Consider the following 20,825-nt stretch of genomic DNA (forward strand, 5'->3'; position numbering starts at 1 on the left):
GGGGCCGGCGCGTTGAGGCAGGAGCTAGCGTAGCCTCGGCGGTCAACGCGCTTTTATTCCAAGGGGCTCCAGATACAGATCACCCCAGCCCTGCATCCACCCGGAAGGCGTCCCCCTACTCCCATGGGGCACCTCGATACCAACTGCCCTGCCCTGACTCACTTCTCAGCACCCATCTTAAGGCGGTCGGCCCTGGCCTCAGACCCCTGGGTTCAAATCTCAGGCCCTCCTCCTACTCACTGTGAGACCTTGGGCAAGTCCCTTAGCTCGGGAGCCTTATTCAACCTCATTAATATGGGGGTAATTTAACTACCTAGCTAGACCGTTGCAAAGGGCTCAATTCACTAATTCTCAATGTTGGCAGTGCATCACATTGCAAACTCCCTGCCTCTGCTCCAGAGCTGATCAGAATCAATGAGGGTGGGGCCTGAAAATACTAAATCCAAATTTCCGAGAAGCACAGGGTCTAGCATATTACCCCCTATCTCTCCATCTGGGGTTACTGTCACTTTCAGGAAGAAATAATCACCCATTATTTCTTCAACCAGGAAAAGAGATGTCCAGGGTACAGCTTGGGGCCCCAGAAAGTAACCATGGAGGTCAAGATCATAAACCCATCAGTGTCCAGGGCATGGCCTGGCACACATCCGAGGTTTTCAAGGGCCATGAAGTGCCATGGAAAGCATCCTGGCCTGAGTGGTTAGGAGAGCTGGGTCTCAGGCTCAACTTTAGCCTGAATTCGGTGAGTCATCTTAGACAAATCTGGTGAGCTCTGAGGGCTGGGGTAAGGTTGAGAAATTGTGGGCTCCTCAGGGTGGGTGGTGCTCAGAGAAGATGGGGCCCCTGAGTCCTCAGACTGGGAGTCTTCATCGGGTTCAGCATCCTCCCCAGGCCCAAGCCCTGCCAGCCTCTTGCTGGCCTCCCATAGCCGATGGGCTGCCCGGTCATCTCGGGCAGCTGGAGGCACCTCTTCCACATGGCAGTTGGCAAAATATCTCCCACTGAGGGGCTCAATGCCCTCTTGTAGAGCACAATACAGGGGTGTCTGGGCACCCCCTCTTGGTGCCCGGAGCACCAGCCAAGCCAATGGGCGCAAAAGTGGGCGCAGCCATCCAGGAACATGGCGCAGGAACAGCTCCGAGTTCACAGGCCCTGTAGGCAGGAAGAAAGAAAGGAGTTGGGCTAGGCGCAGTGGTGTGCATTTATAGTCACAGCTACTGCGGAGGTGGAGCAGGAGGATCGCTTCAGTCCAGGAGTTTGAGACCAGCCTGGGCAACATAGTGAAGCTCTGTCTCTTTAAAAAAAAAAAAAAAAAATAGAACAGAGCTAGAAGAATAGGGACAGAATCTGGTTTCAAGGAACCAGGATAGTATTTACCAGGCATTCGGGACTTCTGCGAGGTGACTTCACTCATTTCCTGCATGAAGCCTCTTCCCTTCCATCCAAACTGCTTGTTCACCTCACATCCCAGATTTTGTTCATGCTGTGTCCCATGCCTGAAACAATTCTCAGTCTCTCTCCATCTTTTCTTCTAGCTCAAGTCCTGTTCCTTGTTTAACCAACATTTATTAAGTACTTGCAGTACACCAGCCACTATTTTGGACATTAGGGATATGGAGTGTAATAGAGGCTTAATAAAGGCTAATTGTGATCATCGCTATTATAATTACTAATGAGCTTTAGGCAGTGACTATCTAAAATGCAGTATGGTAATATGAATATGGCAGATCTTGTTATCCTGGTATAACCTCTTGCATAAGACAAAGTGTGCCTCTGGATCCCCAATTATCTCACTCAGAGTAAAAGTCAGAATGCTTATAGTGAACCTCCCTCCAAACCCTACAGGACCCAGTGCCTCTCTGTGACCTCACCTCTTGCCACTCTCCCCCTTCACTCTGTTCCAGCCACATTAGCCTTTCTCAAGCACACTAGGCCTTAGGGCCTCTGCACTTACTTTTTTCTGTTTTGGAGACAGAGTCTCGCTCTGTCACCCAGGCTGGAGTACAGTGGCGAGATCTCAGCTTACTGCAACATCCACCTCCAGGTTCAGGCGATTCTCCTGCCTCAGCCTCCTGAATAGCTGGGACTACGGGTGCCAGACAGCATGTCTAGCTAATTTTTGTATTTGTAGTAGAGACAGGGTTTTTTTTTTTTTCTTTTTTTGAGACGGAGTCTTGCTCTGTCCCCCAGGCTGGAGTGCAGTGGCGGTATCACAGCTCACTGCAACCTCCACTTCCTGGATTAAAGTGATTCTCCTGCCTCAGCCTCCTGAGTAGCTGGGATTACAGGCACACGCTACCACGCCTGGCTAATTTTTGTATTTTTAGTAGAAACATGGTTTCACCATGTTGGTCAGGCTGGTCTTGAACTCCTGACCTTGTGATCGCCTGCCTCAGCCTCCCAAAATGCTAGGATTACAGGCGTGAGCCACCACACCTGGCCTAGAGATGCGGTTTCACCATATTGCCCAGGTTGGTCTCAAACTCCTGACCTCAAGTGATCTACCAGCCTCGGCCTCCCAAAGTGCTGGGATTATAGGCATGAGCCACCGCTTCCGGCCCCTTTGCACTTATTATTTGCACTGTTCTCTCTTTTTTTGGGCATCTCCCCAGTGAGCCATGTATCTTTCAGGCTTCTGTTCAAATGTCACCTTTATAGATATGTCTTCCTTGACTGCCACACCATATTCCCATTCCATTTGCCCCTCGCCCTGTTTCCTCTTTCCTCAGAGAACTCTATCACCACCCCTCATTGTATATATTTATTGGCTCTCTCTGTCTCCTCCAAACTAGAATGCAAACTCTATGAGGGCAGGGTCTTTGTTTTGTTCACTGCTATATCCCCAGCACTGCAAATAATGCCTCATACAGAGTAGGTACTCGGTAAATGCTTCTTAGATGAATGAAAAATTATTAGCTATCATCATCATCATTATCAGTTCAGTCAGTGCAGATGGCTCCTGGGGGTGGGAATCCAGGTCTTATTCATGGCCATACACCCTCCAGGGCTCAGCACCCAGGCTTGTGCTGTGAGAAGAAGAACCTAAACCAGGAGAGCCTGGTTCCAAGATCAGCAAGGAACAGGTCTCTCCTTGGACTATGCTTCCTTCCTGCTCTGAGATTCTGTGACTCAATGAGGGATTGGGGGTGGGGAGGTGGTAGTGGTGTGAGGGGCACAGGATGGGGCATGGAAAGGAGAGGGGAATCGGAAGCCGAAGAACCAGACCTCACCTGGGTGTGCTGCATAGCAGGTGATGCCAGTGCCCTCAAGCTGGTTGGCAAGCTCCCGGGCAAACAGTACATTAGCCAGCTTAGTGTCAGCATATGCCCGCAGCTCCTGCCGCCAGCCCACCACTGGGCGGTCCAGGCGTTTGAAGTCGAGACGTCCCCGACAGTGGGCAGCTGAGGCTACCACCACCACGCGGCTAGGGGCACATGCCTTCAGGCAAGGCAGCAGCAGATGTGTCAGCAGAAAGGGACCGATGTGGTTCACCCGAAGCAGCAGGTTAAACGCCTCGCGGGTCCGGCCACAGGAACTGATCCCTGGGGCAGAGGCTAGATGTAAGTGGCTGCTCCAGAAGGAGCTCTGCAGCCTTGGCATCCCTATCTATGAGATGGGAGTAGGGGGCATCCTTCCCATGTGTCCACTGGCCCCAGCAGGGCTGCCGCTGGAGGGGGCAGCTGCCCCTGGCCACCCGCCACCCCCCACCCCACAGGGCCTGCTGCCCCTCACCGGCATTGTGGATGAGGATGTCCAACCGTGGCTCAGAGCTCAGGAAGGCGGTGGCAAAGGCCCGCACGGAGGCCAGATTGGCCAAGTCCAAGGCCATGAAGATGACCTCATTGTTCCCACTCTCCTGTGGAGCGGCAAGGGCTGGGCTTGTCACCAGGCATCTTTCTCCTCTTCCCTCTCTCCCCAGGAACCAAATTCTGAGAGTTCATCTCCTACTGTTTAATAAAATCTGCCCCTACGTCTTAGAGTTTACTAGATAAGTGTGTGGATTCAAATCCTGACTTTGCGTTTTACTAGAGTGTGACCTTGGGCAAGATACTTAATCTCTTTGGGCCTCAGTTCTCTCACTGCATAAAGGGAATAATAATAACAGTACCAATCTCACCCAGCTGTTGTGAGAATGAAAGGAGTTAACATGTGTAAAATACACTCCAGCAGCACTGGGTAGGTACTTGCTATTATTATCACCTCCTTTCCCCATTACCATTTACCCCAAAATCTGTAACAGACTTCTCACTGGTCTCCTCTTGCCCGCTCTTGCCCCTCCACTCCAAGCACCACGCAGCCACAAAGGGGTTCCTTCCAAAGGCTATTCTGACAGTCCGGAGCCTACTGAGGGCCGTTTATGGTCTCCAGTGGTCTGTGCTGCCCAATCTATAAAATCCAAGCTTCTCAATAGGCTCTAGAAGGTCCTCTAGCCCCCTCATTTGCCCATCTTCCTCATACTTTGTGCTTCAGCCTCATTAAATCTTTTTCTCAGTTTTTCAGATCAGTCCAGCTCTCTTGCATCATGGCCTTTGCTTATGCTGTGCCCTCTGCTGTTCCCTTTCCTACTAATCATTAACCCAACTTCTACTGATGCTTAAACGTCTCAGAACTGCAATTACGGCCTTCAGGAAGCCCCTCCCCCACTCGGCTCTGGTGCGCCTTCCTCGGGTGACCCCGGCGCTCCGTGCACTCCCTCTTCGCGCTCAGCCGCCCGCGCCGCACTCTCCTCCCTGGACCCGGATCCTCCGCAGCCCCTTTGCTGGCTTCTCTGTGTCCCGGCAGGTTCTCGGCTCACGGTCCCACGCGCCCCCGCTGCCTCTCACCTGGCGGAGGTCGAAGGCAGCCGCCTCCCCGCGCTCCCGGCTGCGGCAGGCCAGCACCACGCGCGCTCCCCGGCGCGCCAGCTCCAGCGCCGTCATCTTCCCGATGCCGCTGTTAGCGCCTGCGGATCGCAGGCGCGAGCCGAGCTGAGCTGAGCCTGGCGGGCTGCTGCTACCGCCGGCCCGGCCTCCCCTCCGCGCGCCCAGCCAGCTCGCACTCACCCGCCTCCGCACTCACCAGTGACCACGGCCGTGCGGCCCCGCAGGTTGCCGATGCCGCCGCACGGCGGGGCCTTCACCAGGTTGTAGTAGACAAGCACGTAAGCGCCCAGCAGCAACCCCGTGCCCAGCAGCAGCGCCTCCATGCCGGCCGCGCCTCCCGGCTCCCGCCCAGGCCCCGCGCCGGCCTGGATCGCCGCCAGGCGGCTGCCGATCCGCCCCGCACAGGCCTGGAACGGCGCCGGGGCGCGTCAGCCTCCGAAGGCGGAGGCTGGTAGGAGGCTGGGCAGGGGTGTGTGTGCGTGCGGGTGCTCGCCGGCCCTGCGAGCGCCCCCTAGGCGTGCGTCGGCGTCCTGGGGGCGTGTGCCTCCGTGGACACCTTTGAGGTGCGTGTGTGCACTTGGGCCCTGGGAGCGCCCCCTAGGTGTGTGCCTGTGTGAACACCTGGGTGTCAGTGTCCACAGACACCCTGGGAGTGCATGCTAGGTATGTGCATGCATCTACAACGCTTGTATGTGAATGACCTCCAGGTGTGTATGTGCCCATGGTCCCTAGGATCACCCTTCGGGTTGTGTGCGTGCCTCCCGATCCTGTGAGACCATGTAAGCACCTAGTAGGTGTTTGTGTGCATTCCGGCAGAGTCCCTCCAGGTATGTGCCTGCATCTGTAGTCTCTGCCAATGTATGTGCTTTAATATCTACATATGTTTACTCCAGGTGTATGTAGCACAGTCCCTCCCTTCTGAAGTCAGGTGTGTACATGAATACACGTGTGTCTTTGAGTCTAGTCCTAGATGCTTTTCCCTCTAGGAACAAATCCTTTTCTTTCTTCCCTTCCTTCCTTTTTTTTTTTTTTTTTTTTTTTTGAGAGGGAGTCTCCCTCTGTTGCTCAGGCTGGAATGCAATGGCGCCCTCTCGGCTCACTGCAACCTCTGCCTACCGGGTTCAAGTGATTCTCCTGCCTCAGCCTTCTGAGTAACTGGGATTACAGGTCCCTGCCACTACACCCGGCTAATTTTTGTATTTTTAGTAGAGAGGGGTTTTTGCCATGTTGGCCAGGCTGGTCTCGAACTCCTGACCTCAGGTGACCCGCCTGCCTCAGCAGCCTCACAAGGTGCTGGGATTATAGGCGTGAGCCACCATGTCCAGTTGTCTTTTTTTTTTTTTTTGTGATGGAGTTTCGCTCTTGTTGCCCAGGCTGGAATGCAGTGGCATGATCTCGGCTCACTGCAACCTCTGCCTCCTGGGTTCAAGCAATTCTTCTGCCTCGGACTCTAGAGTAGCTAGGATTACAGGTGTGTGACACCACACCTGGCTAATTTTTGTATTTTAGTGGAGATGGGTTTTCACTGTGTTGGCCAGGTTGGTCTCAAACTTCTGAACTTGTGACCCTCCTGCCTCAGCCTCTCAAAGTGCTGGGATTACAGGTGTCAGCCTCTGCACTGGGCCAAATCCTTCAATTTTTTATCTTCACATCCAGCCCCCAGCTTCTAGGATTCTTCCCTGTTCTCCCCACACAGGCTAGAGGGGACACTGTTAAAGGTGGCACAGGGCCGGGCGCGGTGGCTCAAGCCTGTAATCCCAGCACTTTGGGAGGCCGAGATGGGCGGATCACGAGGTCAGGAGATCAAGACCATCCTGGCTAACACAGTGAAACCCCGTCTCTACTAAAAAATACAAAAACCTAGCCGGGCGAGGTGGCGGGCGCCCGTAGTCCCAGCTACTCGGGAGGCTGAGGCAGGAGAATGGCGTAAACCCGGGAGGCGGAGCTTGCAGTGAGCTGAGGTCCGGCCGCTGCACTCCAGCCTGGGCGGCAGAGCGAGACTCCGTCTCAAAAAAAAATAAATAAATAAAGGTGGCATAGGCAGTTAAGGGGTGTCAGAATTCACTCCTTCATTCCCCCTCTGTATCTCCCTACCTCAGCCCCACTAGTGCCTTCCATGGCTGAAGGGAAGCCGGAAGAGATAGAGAGTAAAATCTATTATTGCCTTTCAGGAGGAAATTTGCCTTTGGAATGGTTCTCACGGATGATAGAGACAGGCAGAGAAGCTCCATCACTCAGTTACAAGTGACCATGATGGCAAGAAGGGTGGGGCCAGCTAGGAACAAATGGGTAAGGGCATTACAGGGCAGAAGGCTGTTGCCTGAGAAATTCAGTACAACCTGGAACCTGATATTTGGTACTTAGGCTGTGCCCAGCAGTGTAGTTAGATTTGGAAATTCTGAGCGGAAGATATTCAAGTTTCTATCCTTAGGCAGTTCAAAAAGCCCATCAGGACATCGGGAGCAGATGAAGCCTAGATGGGGAGATGAAAGTCAGGGACAGACCTCAGATTCCAGGGCCAGTTTCCTATTTAGCTGCACTGAGGATTCGGGTTTTCATTGTAGATGCTGTGGGATGAGGCTGGGGATAGAATATTCATCCTCTATCCCTAAGGCAAAATCCTGACACACAAGCAGATGCACCTACACAAACAGTTCTGGAATATACAGAGGTGCTCTCCATCTGAGGAGGCTGTCCTCAGGAAAACTTCCTGCAGAGTTTTTCACTAAGATCTGGGAGGAAAGCATGAAATTCGGTTTAATGAAGGTTCCTGGGAGTTGAGAATTAAGGTAATGCAGCAGACTCATTTTCTGATGAGGAATAGCAGTTGTAGAGAAGCATGACTGCAGATCACATGACTAGAAGTGACATGTCAAGACTGGATTCCACTATCAGTCAGGGTTCTCTGAAGGAACAGCCCCCGTGGCCAGCAGATGCACCCATGTCCTTCCATTGTCCTCCATCCACCCTGGCTCACTTTTCTCCAACACTTCCCCTCCCAAACTTCCCTATGGGAATGAGACCTGTTCAAAAGGCCCCCCACCTGCTAGACCCAGATCTAAAAGAGGGTCTCCTCTGAGGGTGATGACAGGTAGGACAGACAGTCAGAAAACATAATTTGAAGTATTTTTGTTTTTTATATACAGAATACAGGAAAGTTTCTGTAAAGTCTAAAACATTACAATTACTATGTACATTGGTACTGGTTGTGGGGGTGGGAGGAGAGGAGGGAACCAGGGGCAGGAAGAAGAGGAGAGAAGTGGCAAGAGAACAAAAAAAGGAGACAAAACAGGTTTACGACAAAAACATTTTTGCTACAATAGACAATTTGAGAAAACGCTCTACCACATGTAGTACTGTACACGGTTTTTAAAAACATTGAAAAAATGTCATCACTAGATGTATTTACACAAAATCCAAATACACTTTTCCTTATTTGAAATAAAACAGATGGACAGCCAGAAAAAGAATTCATTTCTCATTTGTCCATAATACACAGTAGCTACCTGTAGTGCAACTGCTGCAGAAAGGGAAAATAACGTGGAGGGTGGGAACCATGGAAGGAAGGTGGGTAGCGATCTTTATATTAAATAAAACAATGATATTGTATAGATTTTGCTGTATGAAAACTGTATTTTTCTTTTAATATAAAACTATTGTCACTGCCACAAAATAGAACAAGTTTCTGATTATTTTACAACGGCGGGCGAGGGGGAGGGAGTAGTAGGTGGGTGGGGAAGGGTTTTGTGTTGGAGGAAATGTCCAGACCATGGGTCTTTCCCTCCCTGCCCACGCTGTTCCTCAGCTCGGGTTTGCCGCTTTCCCATGAAATGTTGAGTACAAATATATGTGCAAATGCCCCCTAGAACTTGAGGAAAGAAAAAGGATTTTTAAAAAACAGTCAAAAGGTTTTCTTCATTTCATGCAAAGATTGTAGTTGAAGCGTTTCTGGTAGAGTATAGAAAACACCCGGGCTTGATTTGTGTACATTTTTGCATTGCAGGAGTCTTGGGTGGGTGTACAGGCCAGTAGCGGGGTAGCTGCCAGTCCTAGGGAACGGAGTTGGAGCGCAGCACAGGGCCCTGGTGGGGCTTGAGAGAGAGCTTCTCGGCCAAGACCCCATCCTGCAGCAGGCTGGCATCGCCTTTGGGCTGTTTGGTCGCAAACTCAGTGATGCTGAAGACAAACTGCAGGCAGCCCAGCTTGATGTAGCTGCCATGGTGCAGTAAGGCCGTGCCCTCCCAGCCGGCCCCACTGCCCCCAATCAAGCTTGAGCTGCTGGCTTTGCAATTGCAGGGTCTCCGCTGCGGCCCTTGGGCCTGGGAACTCATCATGGCTGCCTCCTCACTTGGCTCTTCATCCTGTTTCTGGTGCCGGCGGCGCCCTGGGAAAAAGGGGGATGGTCACAGAAGAGGAACAGTGAGCAGCCAACCCATGTGGGCTGTTTGCCAAGGTTGGGCTCCTGCATCTCCCCATTCCAACTGCTGCATGACTATGGATGAAGGATGCTCAGAAAGGGTTGGTGGAGTCTGAAGTCCCCACAGGTGTGTACACACATGGGGGTACTCAGCACTTGCTTCTCTGTGGCCTGCCCTGGGCCCATGAGGAAGTAGAGCTTGGCCAATAGGACTAGGAAGGCAAGAGAAAAACCATGGGCAGCAAGTCAGAACCACCCTGACTGCGGCCTCAGCTTTGTGGCCACAGACCTCTGCTCCAACTTACTGATGACACTCTGCACTTTGGCAACAATACTGCTTGGGGGTGTTGGCGGGGTCTTCTCCGAGAAGTCACATGAATACAGCACATTGTCCACCGTTGTCCCATGCTCACTGTAGTTTAACAGCTCATAATGTTTGGTATTCTGAGGAGGAGGAGGGGAGATAAGATGTGTGGTCGGCTGTGTGGGGCCTGGGGCTAGGGGGAGAGGACATATGGAGAAGGCCGTGCTGCTCTACCTAGGGAGCCCTTACTTGCCTCCCCAGTCATGGCCCCTGTCCTTTCAGAAGGGGGCTGCAGATACCTCCTCAGGGAAGCCTTCCTTCCGGTGTCCCACACCCCCTACTCTCCCAATCCTCCTTCACTCTGCCTTCTCAGCACCACTCCTCTTGGTGTGATACTCACTGGCCCGTGATGATAATGAAATTCACAGGGACACATCCACCGGGCTTGGCTTCCTTCTACGCTGGTCCCCTCCCCTGCTTTAGGGTAGGCTCCCTCTGCTGTGCCTGTGACTAACTTCAGGAAAAATGGTAGCCCTGCTCCTGTGAAGCAGGTACCCCTGGTAGGATGCTGTTTCACATCAAGACTGTCCTCCTCCAGGAATGACAGGGAGGGAAGAAAAGGAGAGGACTCCCAATCCCTCTTCCCTCCCCTCAGGGCACTGAACAAAAACCTACTGCCTGGGAGAGGCCTTAGGTTGGGAAAGCTCCCTCCCACCGCATCTCCAGCCCTCACCTCATCGTAGAATATGCAGGCATGTTTCCCGGACACGTAGTTACAGTGACCATAGTTTGTAAGGCACACATCCATGTCAGCTCCTGCAAGATGGCAGGAGTAGAGGAAAAGGAAGGCAGAGAACAGATTGTAAGGTGCATGTGTCGGGGAGGTGAGACAGGGAGGGAGTTAGCTTCTGGGTTGGCACTAGCAGAGACTTCAAGGGTGAGTAGCTCAGGGCCCTCCCCTTTTATTTTTGAACAAAAACTGATGTCTTTTCCAAGCTCCTGATAAAGAACAGCTGTCCCTGCCAGCTGATCTGCTTTAGAACATGTGGCTGCTACCCAGAAGGGAACAGTGAGCTACTGAAGAGGATGGGATATTTCTATGAAAATACAACAAGAGGGTGCAGAGCCTAGAAAATCCTATCACCTTAAAGAAAGGGAAGTTTCTAGGGTAAGGACTAATCTGTCTGTCCTTCTGTACCAGATGTAGAACTATCTGTCTCTAGGACTTCTAGGGAAAACAAAACAAAACAAAAAACAGATACAGGGCTAACTGAAGATTGGGTATGTGTGAGCCTATCACTCTTTCAAAGACCACCAGGGACAAAGCATCTGCCTTCTCCTTGGGTTCTTCCCTGCAGTGTTTAAAGTGCCACCCTGGGCAGTAGTCAGAGCTGACTTTCATCTCTGCTGATGCAACACTGGGCAAAGACAAAGCAAAAGGGCCTGAACAAGGGAAGACAAGGAACTGATCGTCTCTTTTATTTTTGAGACAGGGTCTCACTCTGTTGCCCGGGCTGGAGTGCAGTGGCATGAACAGGATCACTGCCTTGACCTCCCAGGCTCAGGTGATCTTCCCACCTCAGCCTCCCAAGTAGCTGGGACTATAGGCATGTGCCCAGCTAATTTTTTGTATTTGTTTTTGGTAGAGATGGGGTTTCACCATATTGCCCAGGCTGGTCTCGAAGTCCTGGGCTCAAGTGTTCCTCCTGCCTCGTCCTCCCAAAATGCTGGGATTATAGGCGTGAGCCACTGTGACCGGCTGATTGTCTCTATTCTTAGTTTCTCTTGTCTAGCTATCCACTGGTTTAAAGCAGTCAACTCTGGAAAGGGCTTCCCTCACCCCTTTCTAACTTCTGTGGGTAAGGGTATCAGTCTTTAGGGCTGAACAGATTCAGTGTCTCTCCCAGCTTCCTGGCTGGCTCACCTGTCCCGATGTAGAGGGTTCGATAGCACATGTTCACAGCTCCTCCCAACCCTAAGAGGGGGTAGAACACAGCTCGGGCCTGTACCTCCTTTCTTTGCACTACAAGACAAACATAGGAATAGGATCATTCAGAAACTCAGATCCTGTGATCCAAACATAAACCAACAAAATCTGGACTTTTGGCTCATGGCCTGGAGAAAATCCCGCTGGATGACTCATCTTTCCAAACTCACATCCAACACTGAGCTGCTGCAGGGTAGACTTTCTCTCCCCACCCACAGCATTTCCAACACAGGATGCAGAGGACCATCTTTGAAGATAGTCAGAGAAGTCAGAGATGACAGTACTCTGTAAGTTCCTGGGCTCCTGGTTGGCTAATCTGGGATATTCCAGCTGGTACTATAGGGAGAACATGGAAAAACAGACCGCATGGACCAGTGTTTCTCAAACTTTAATGTGCATATGAATTGCCTACATATCTTGTTGAAATGCAGATTCTGATTCAATAGGTCTGAGGAGGGGCCTTAGCTCTGCATTTCTTTTGCTGTTTTCTTTAAAAATAGGCAAAAAACCAATGCACTGAGCTCTGCATTTCTAACAAGATCTCAGGGGCTGCTGATGCTGCTGGTCTGGGAACCACATTTTGAAGCAGCAAGGCTTTTAATGGTCAGTGCTCAGACATACCTGAAACAGAGTTAACCACTTGGGGAAAATTTCCAGAAGGTTGGCCTACGGTTATTCTATTTCTCACCTTGAACTTGAAAAGTTCCCTCTTGGGAAGCCATTCTCTTAAAAATTTTATTTATTTATTTATTTATTTAGAGACAGGGTCTCACTCTGTCACCCAGACTGGAGTGCAGTGGTACAATCATAGCTCACTGCAGCCTTGACCTCCCAGGCTCAAGCGATTCTCCCACCTTAGCCTTCCAAGCAGCTGGGACCACAGGTGTATGCCACCATGCCTGGCTAAGTTTAAAATTATTTGTAGAGATAGGGTCTCACTGTGTTGCCCAGGCTGGTCTCCAACTCCTGGGCTCAAGTGATCCTCCCGCCTCAGCCTCCCAAAGTGCTGGGATTACAGGTGTGAGCCACTGCACTCAGTTGGAAAGCCCTTCTAATTCAAATATTTGAAAGCAAGTAAGCAGAAAGTACACTACATATACCCAAAGGTACTGGTAGCTGCTTTGCTGTGTCTCGAAGTGGACTTATATATGAAAGAAAGTTACAGCAGACTTCCCCAAGTCTGATAAGAAAGCTGTGGTTGCCATCTTGTTCCTGCTCTCTTCAGAAAAAAACCATGGTGCTTTATTAAGCCCATGAAAAGCACACAAGAAGATTTGAATACTGGAAGCTCAGATTCTCCATGGAGGCAAGGTGACCATTCGCACACGTAGAGGGGAGATCTGATGATGTGGTGACAGGTGTGTACATGCGCACCTTCTGTGTGGTGCCCTCCAGAAGCCAGCTGATGTGTCCCGACACTGCCCGGTGAAGGTTGGACCCGGGAGGGGAAAAGCTGATGTATTCTCTGCAAGGCCAGAAACTTGATCAGCTTCTCGTCCAGCATATTTATCTCGATTTCTATTAGCCAAAGAGAAAGATTAAAAAGCCGCTGAGATGGAAGTGGAATGTGGAAGCAAATCAGGGTCACAGAGCAAATAGTTCGGCATTTCTAAAATCCAGTCAAGTAACCTTTACTCAAACAGCATTGAATACAGAGCATACAAGGATCTGCAGCTGGGCATTTCACTTGCTATTTGCAGTGAGATGGGTCCCAATGCAGCCTGTGCAGCTGCCTCCTGTAGTTGGGTGAATTGATTTTAATAGTGCTCCTAGAACGGCAGAGTGGAATAAACCACTTGCCTGTCTGTGGGGGAGGGCCTGGATGTCTGATATTGAGACTTGAATTTTCTACCCACCTTGTGTTCACAGAGATCAAGATCTGTCCCTGTTCTCCTGGACTTTGGGGGTTTCCCACAGATGAGGTCCCTCCTTTGGGAGTGAGGATCCTAGTTTTATTCTGCAAATCTAGGTGATCTGCCTAAAGTGATTTTGTTCTCATCTCACTGGTTCAGCTTGGCTCTGTCCTCCCTCCATCTTTGATTATGTGTATATGCACATGTAGAAGGCAGAGCTAGAGAAGGAGCTTTCTTTTTCACCCCACCCCCCTATCCAAAAGGATACTCCTCATTCCCATCTCCCCCTAGGCCTCTGGGATCAGGTGCTCCTTCCCTCCCTTTCTGAAATGAGCTGAATGCTGTATAGGAATAGCACCTTCAACATAGCAACCAATGGAACAGCAGCAGCTCATTCACTCACCTCCATTGACATCCATAAATGCTCGAAGTGAGTTGGTGAGGTCCACCATGGCAGTAGAGTTGGCTGGGAAAGAGGGTACGGTTAAAGCGCTTCCTATGGATAACGTGCCGGGGCTGACCTTGCCATCTGGGGACGGAGCAGGAAGACTGTTACTTACGTCGCCTGAGGGAAACCCACCGGTCCAATCCCCCACTGCTGAGACAGGTCTGGATTTCGGACCCAAGGTGATGTTCCCTTCTTGATTCTCAACCCATAGGCTCTGGAACTCCTAGAGCTAAAAACGTGTGGTGAGGAAGGGCAGATGGAATGACAAAGCACCCGGGCACGCAGGAGTCTCCAGAGCACTGGGAATCATTGAAATCCACTGCTCTGGGGAAAGTGGTGGGGCAGCTTCATTCTTTGGGCCATGACCACATCCCTGCTGCCTCTACTTTTAAATAAGTGGTGCCTGCCCTTATAATTCCTGCCTACTGAAATATGACTCACAGCATGGAAAATCTACCCACACTGGTATTAAGCGATAAACAGAGACAGGAAAACAGCCTGGGAGTGGGGCCATCCTGGGACCAGGGGCCCCCATGCAGAGAAATCACAGTCACCTGGTTACCGAGACTCCCAGCTGACTAGGAGGCCGGCTTCAGTTCAGACGGGAGAGACCACAGGGGGTTCCGGCAGCATCTGAAACCTGGTTCAGATGCCGGGGTCAGCAACCTCAAGGTCCTGAGTGCTGTCTGGGGACAGCTGAGAGAGCAGGTCCACAGTAGGCCAAGTTCAGACCTAAAGGACCGCCCTTTGGCATGTGGCCCGAGGGCAAGCTTCTGGGCTAGACCAACCCCTGTGGGCATCCCACTCTACAGCTCCTCTGAAAGACAGTGCTGCTGTCTATCCCTGCTTCCTGACACGGAAGTCCATCAGATGAACTCTGAGAATATGCATCAAGCATGAATCCATTCTTTTGTGCGGATCTAACAATACTGAGGCCATCATGCAGAACCTCGGGCTGATCACAGTAATTCCAGAGAGCACCCTGCCTTCTTTTAAGGTGACAGAACAAAACAGGCAGGAGCCTAGGCCTGGAAGGTGTGGGATGGAATCAGGAGACCTGGACTGTGGTTCCAATCCTGCCACTGACTCCGTAGGTCAATTTAAGGAAATCACTGAAGCTTTCAAAGTCTAAGCAGTTCCATCTATAAACGGGACAAGTTAACATGTGCTTCCTCTTCTATTACGGAAATGGGAGTAAGACAAACAATACAGAGGCCAAAGTCCTCTGAAGTATTCACAGGGATATAAGTGCTTTTGGAATCTTGTCTTATTTGCCAGAAAGAGCATAAAGTTATTCCAAATCACCCCAAGGCTGAGCAGCACTCACCTGACGATGGCGCTGGTGAGCTGAATCGTTGGTTGGCTCCTGTGGCCAAGATACCATCTCCTGCTGCTTGGGGGGGAGTGAGCACCCGGGTGGCATTTGGGGGTGAGCCCAGTGGCCTTGAATCTGTCAACGGAGGTCCTATCTGTGATTGGACAGTCTTTCTTTGCAAAGTGCTGGTGTTCTCGATGCTGGCACAAGAGCTGGGAATGGAAGGGGGCAGGCTTGGGACAGGAACCAAACTCCTCTGGGGGCAAGAGCTGGGGTCAGTGGCATTCTCTGTCTTCACAATGATGCCGACGGTGTGGTTCTGAAGGCCCCCAGCCGCTGGTGGCGTGAGGGGCCGGGGCCAGCCTTGCCGGTGTGAGAGGCCTGGTAGGGGGGTGTTAGCGCCTGGAAGTCGCCGGGGGTCCGTGGAATCAGTAGGGCTGCTGTAGAGGTGTGGGCCATTAGCTTTCACCTCTGTGTTCACTGGCCCATTGGCAGTCCCACAAGGGGTTTTCTTGGATTTTTCTGCACAAGAATTGCAGCCGATGTCCTCTAGGGCTGGGGGCTGGTGGGGTGGAGAGCAGCTCAAGGAATTCTGGGTGCTAATCCCTGAGGGGCAGGACAAGGGGTAGTGGGAAGGTGTAGGTGTCTTGTCAGCTGTTTGCAAGGAGGTGGTGATTGAGCCGTCAGTCACAATAACAGGCTTAATATCAGCCTTCTCTGTCTGTTCAGAGTCCCAATGCGAAGGCATCTGCTTAGCAGATAAATGTTTCAATATGCTGCACTGGAGCGCAACAACACTACAGAGCCACTGCAATGGAAGGAGAGGAGAGGAGACGGGGGTGAGAGGCCTGAGAGGCGCTGGTCCTTCCTGCCACAGTGGTTAGGGCTGCAGCAGAGCTGATAAGCAGTTTCCAAGGTCCCATTGCAAATGCTCACAAAAGGTGTGCTTGACTCCTCACAGAATTCCATTTCCATTCCCAAGCAAGACTTGTGGGTACCCTCAGCAGGAAACACTCCCTCTGGCCAACAGAGCTTGGGATCTGCATTTTGACTCTGCCTTTAAGGCTTACTTGTGACCAATATTCAGCAAGTACCCTGAGCACCTGTGGTATGTCCAGCACTATCACCTAACCTCTCTATGGGTCTACTCATCTCTTTCTACAGTATAGATTTGACCATCTCACAGTGCACTGGGTTAACAACGGAGAGAAGTAGACCAGTTGCCTTTGTAGATCTCTTACTTGCCTTTGGGATTTGAGTCAGAGGTTCCCCCTGGATTACTCAACTCTTGAGGGATGACGGTGGGTGGGGACTGGAATAAGAATGACACTGAGGCTACTTCCGATAACAGCTGTGGTGACATGGAAGGAAGATCGGGTTTGGAATCCCAGCCCTGCCTTCACTTACCTCTTGCTGCTCTGCTTGGGTGGCTAAGTGCTCAGAGTTCAAAAGGTGCATCTGTGATTCCTCAGGGATCCCATTGCAGATCAGCTCCCCGTCCCGAATGGCCGCAGGTGCAATGAGAGGGGGTGGAAACTGGTACTGAGATTTTATAGCATCGGGAACCTGTTCAGGATAGATAGGAGGAGGAAGGAGAGGGAGATAGTTCCAACATGTCCAGTTGATTCTGCCCTGGTATGCTGTTCTGTCTGTGGTGCTGGTGCTCAAGGGACCATCCACTCTGGGCTCCGCTGAGGAAAAGGAAGCTCAGAAATGGAAATAGCAGGTGGGGCCTCCACTTTTCTTCATCAAGGTCTAAGGCCTGCAGAACACAGAAACCACTGCGTGCTGTCTTCTGCTTCAGCCTGAAAGGTGTAAGACTGGCACTGGACAGGACTTCAGTGTGGTACTCTGGGTTCTTATTGCTCAGTGTCAAGTTTGGGAGTGGGTGAGCAGTCACTGAGACAGAAAAATGCTTGACATGAGGCCTGGCTCATGATAAGCACTCAATCAATGTTAGTTTCCTTCATCCATTCATTCATGACTCATGAAACAACTACAGACGTTTTTGTGCAACAAAAACAGAAGACACACTCTGAATCACACCATGTAAGAATGAAAGAGCCACACAAACAAAGTGTCATTCATACATTCAACCAACATTTATTGAGCACCTCCCGTGTCTAGGCACTCTTCCAAGTTCTAGAGATCCAGAGATGAATAAAACTTAAGACTTGCCCTCAAGAAGCTCACAGTCTAGTGGGGAGATAAACACAGAAATATTATAACACAAGGTAATGGGTTCTAGAATAGAAACATGTCTAAGGTGCTATTAAAAACATAAAGAGTGCTTATTTTAGTTTGGGGGACAGGAATTTGGGATTAGGGACGATTTTATAGGAAGTCAGTATTTGAGTTGACACTTGGAAGTTGAGAAGGATCTTCCAGGCAGATAAAGGAAAAATAAGGGAGGGGGAGAAGCATGTAAGGTATAGAGATGTGATAGCACTTTGTGGATTTGGAAAACATCCAGAGAACCAACAGATTTGGTGACAAAATCCTTATGGTAGACAAGGGAAGAAGAACTGAAAATGGCTCCCAGAATTTGGTCTGAGGGACTGAGTAGTGATCATTGTTTTTTTTTTTTTGAGAGGGAGTCTGGCGCTTTCGCCCAGGCTGGAGTGCAGTGGCCGGATCACAGCTCACTGCAAGCTCCGTCTCCCGGGTTTGTGCCATTCTCCTGCCTCAGCCTCCCTATAGCTGGGACTACAGGCGCCCGCCACCTCACCCGGCTATTTTTTTGTATTTTTTAGTAGAGACGGGGTTTCACTGTATTAGCCAGGATGGTCTCGATCTCCTGACCTCGTGATCCGCCCGTCTCGGCCTCCCAAAGTGCTGGGATTACAGGCTTGAGCCACCGCGCCCGGCGTGATCATTGTTATTTACTTTAATAGGAGACATAGGAGGCAGAGCAGATGTGGAGGCAGAAGACTTTTGGTCTTAGGGAGGTTCATCCTGAGATATCTGTGGGATGGGCAAGCAGATATGAGTCTGGATATAAGGAGAAAGGCATGGAATATGGAGTTGAGAGTCATCACCAAGGGCTGGTGATGGCCTTAGCTGGTGCCATGGGCTTTCTGAGATCACCCAGGAATGAGAGGAAGAGGAATGGAACAGTGGACTAGTCTAAGACTACCCCTGGGGAAGAGTGAAGGGCTAATTGGAAGAGAAATTCACAACCAAGATACAAAGTTCTCAGCAGATTTTTCCTGAATTGCTAGAATCAAGCAGGAGAGAGCTGGGGTTCTTCACCAATGTTCTATGGTGCTACAGTCCTCATTTCATTCTCAAACTGTCCAAGTACAAAATGCTTTGCAGGTAACTCATGCCCTTTGAGTTTCCTCACTCGAGAAACACTTAAAAAGCGGGGAGGGGCACCATACAATGACAGGATTTTTATCAAGGTCTCCTGGACTGTTCACTTCAGCAGCCATGTTCTCTGACAAATCTATACGGTGAATTACACAGTCTGGATTACTTTTAGATCTGTTTCACTAAGATGAGGCATACTACTTTTAATATCATCCATCACCAAAATATTTGAATCTAGTTTTGGAAAATCTGTGTCTCCACTGATGTGTAAATATTTGCCCAGTTAAGTTTGTTATACAGTTTTCAACAGTTAGCATCTTGTTAGGACTGATACCCAATGAAGGTAATGGCAGCGGTGTGACTGATTTTTTTTTTTTTTTTTTGAGACAGAGTTTCACTCTTGTTGTCCAGGCTGGAGTGCAATGGCGTGATCTCGGCTCACTGCAACCTCCACCTCCCAGGTTCTAATGATTCTCCTGCCTCAGTCTCCCAAGTAGCTGGGATTACAGGCACCTGCCACAACGCCCGGCTAATGTTTTGTATTTTTAGTAGAGATGGGGTTTCACCATGCTGGTCAGGTTGGTTTCGAACTCCTGATCTCAGGTGATCCACCCGCCTCGGCCTCCCAAAGTGCTGGGATTACAGGCGTGAGCCACCGCGGGTGATTGATTTTAAAGTGTGGCTGCCACCAAGTGGTCATACTTGAGAAGTGCTGGTTTCTGTTAGCACATAAGACTGTGGGATCATTTCAAAAAAGAAAAACAAGTTTATATACGGGTGTATAGTGTTGGGCCCTCTAGGTTAACTGAATGAGGGGACTGAATGGTTTAAAAACATCCTCACTACCACCAAATGCTTTTCAAGGGAAATTTTTCTGTCAGTCTCTGTAAACACACTTTGGTCAATGTCAAGTGCATATAAATGTTAGGTATTATTACAGCTATGCTACAATTTGGAGTATTGGTGATATATTAACAGCAGCCTGGAAAAACAGATTTAACTTTCCTTTAGATATTTTCCACTTAAGTTCCTGAGCTGGGATTAGCTCTTCACCTTCCACATGGCTCTTTCTGCTTAATCACCCCCACCTTTACCTTGCCTTGTGGACAGAGACCATCCAACAGAAACAGATAGAATGAGTGTTAGGTGAGGGTGGCAGTAACAAAAGAGCACATTTGGGTTTGGTGGGATGGGCTGAAGAGTGCTTATCCTTTTTTTTTTTTTTTTTTTGAGACGGAGTCTTGCACTGTGCCCCAGGCTGGAGTGCAGTGGCGCGATATCGGCTCACTGCAAGCTCCGCCCCCCGGGTTCACGCCATTCTCCTGCCTCAGCCTCCCAAGTAGCTGGGACTACAGGCGCCGCCACCACGCCCGGCTAGTTTTTTGTATTTTTTTTTTTAGTAGAGACGGGGTTTCACTGTGTTAGCCAGGATGGTCTCGATCTCCTGACCTTGTGATCCGCCCGCCTCAGCCTCCCAAAGTGCTGGGATTACAGGCTTGAGCCACCGTGCCCGGCCAAGAGTGCTTATCCTTTGGAAAACTAGACACTGGTAGACTTCGAAGGCTAACTTGAGGTTTGGCCCTCATAATCCTGACCATCATCCCCAAGTATTAAAATGAAGGTCACACTCATTACTCACTAGACACCACAAACACATCTCTGGGTCTTCAGTTTCCCTGCCTGTAAAACCGGGACAGTGATCCTCCGTCTAACCCATGATGGCAGGCAGACTACCATCTTGCCTGTCCCTGATTGTGACTCACCTTCAAGCTTCTTCTTTTGACTGACTGGAGCACACGCCGGTTAGGGGGGTGCTTCTTGTGGATTCGGTTCAGGAAGTCCACTTTGACAACATGCTGCGAAATGGTGTCCTGGAAACGATCAAACACCTGGCACCGATTGCTCAGTGTCATATTCTTCTGGTTCAGCTAGGGACAAAGCAGACACAACCCTGTGGTGAGCCTCAAAAGGCACCTCCTGTCCCAGTTAACCCCATTCCCTGTGTTTAAAAACTAGAAGCCCTTGGCCACATGGGTTCCCTCAATTAGAGACCAGGATGTCGGCACTCTTGTCAGAGAGCAAGGGAACATGGACGAGACTTCCTATTCAGCCCTGCCCAGTCCAGTGGAAGAAAGCCAGTATGTTCCCGCTCCCTAGAGAGCCTTAAGGCAGGCAGGAGAAATCAAGCAAGAAGTGCCCTTCCAAATTCAGCCTCTGACAGTCTTCTGTTCCAGCTCAGAGAAGCCTTTGCAGGGTCCTCCAATAGCAGCACAGGTTTCAGAGGAGACATATGCTTTGACCCTTAAGAGACCCAGTCTCCCTTCCCA

At 50.5% G+C, this 20,825-nt stretch overlaps 2 protein-coding genes across 4 annotated transcripts in view; both read right to left on the bottom strand.

Annotated features, from left to right (window-relative positions):
• Positions 1-37: 37 nt before the first annotated feature.
• On the bottom strand, positions 38-5,320 carry DHRS13 (dehydrogenase/reductase 13). Its single transcript, XM_008010843.3, has 5 exons — positions 5,059-5,320; positions 4,824-4,942; positions 3,733-3,856; positions 3,231-3,542; positions 38-1,152 (listed from the first exon to the last, which is right to left on the bottom strand). Exons 1-5 carry the CDS (start codon positions 5,183-5,185, stop codon positions 701-703), a joined length of 1,134 nt encoding a protein of 377 aa, XP_008009034.1. The 5' UTR covers positions 5,186-5,320; the 3' UTR covers positions 38-700.
• A 2,656-nt stretch (positions 5,321-7,976) lies between these two features.
• PHF12 (PHD finger protein 12) overlaps positions 7,977-20,825 on the bottom strand; it is a 47,616-nt gene continuing 34,767 nt past the window's right edge. For all 3 annotated transcript variants that reach the window (XM_008010854.3, XM_037992796.2, XM_073004786.1), the window contains 9 exons: positions 20,262-20,426; positions 16,594-16,752; positions 15,199-15,994; positions 13,827-13,952; positions 12,945-13,088; positions 11,508-11,606; positions 10,317-10,399; positions 9,585-9,723; positions 7,977-9,246 (listed from right to left, as the gene is read on the bottom strand). In XM_008010854.3, coding sequence (XP_008009045.1) covers positions 8,912-9,246; positions 9,585-9,723; positions 10,317-10,399; positions 11,508-11,606; positions 12,945-13,088; positions 13,827-13,952; positions 15,199-15,994; positions 16,594-16,752; positions 20,262-20,426 — 2,046 coding nt within the window. In that variant the 3' untranslated portion in view covers positions 7,977-8,911. The remainder of the gene's footprint in view (positions 9,247-9,584; positions 9,724-10,316; positions 10,400-11,507; positions 11,607-12,944; positions 13,089-13,826; positions 13,953-15,198; positions 15,995-16,593; positions 16,753-20,261; positions 20,427-20,825) is intronic.

This window comes from Chlorocebus sabaeus, chromosome 16, assembly GCF_047675955.1.
Source record: "Chlorocebus sabaeus isolate Y175 chromosome 16, mChlSab1.0.hap1, whole genome shotgun sequence".
In the NCBI taxonomy this organism is placed as follows: Eukaryota; Metazoa; Chordata; class Mammalia; order Primates; family Cercopithecidae; genus Chlorocebus; species Chlorocebus sabaeus.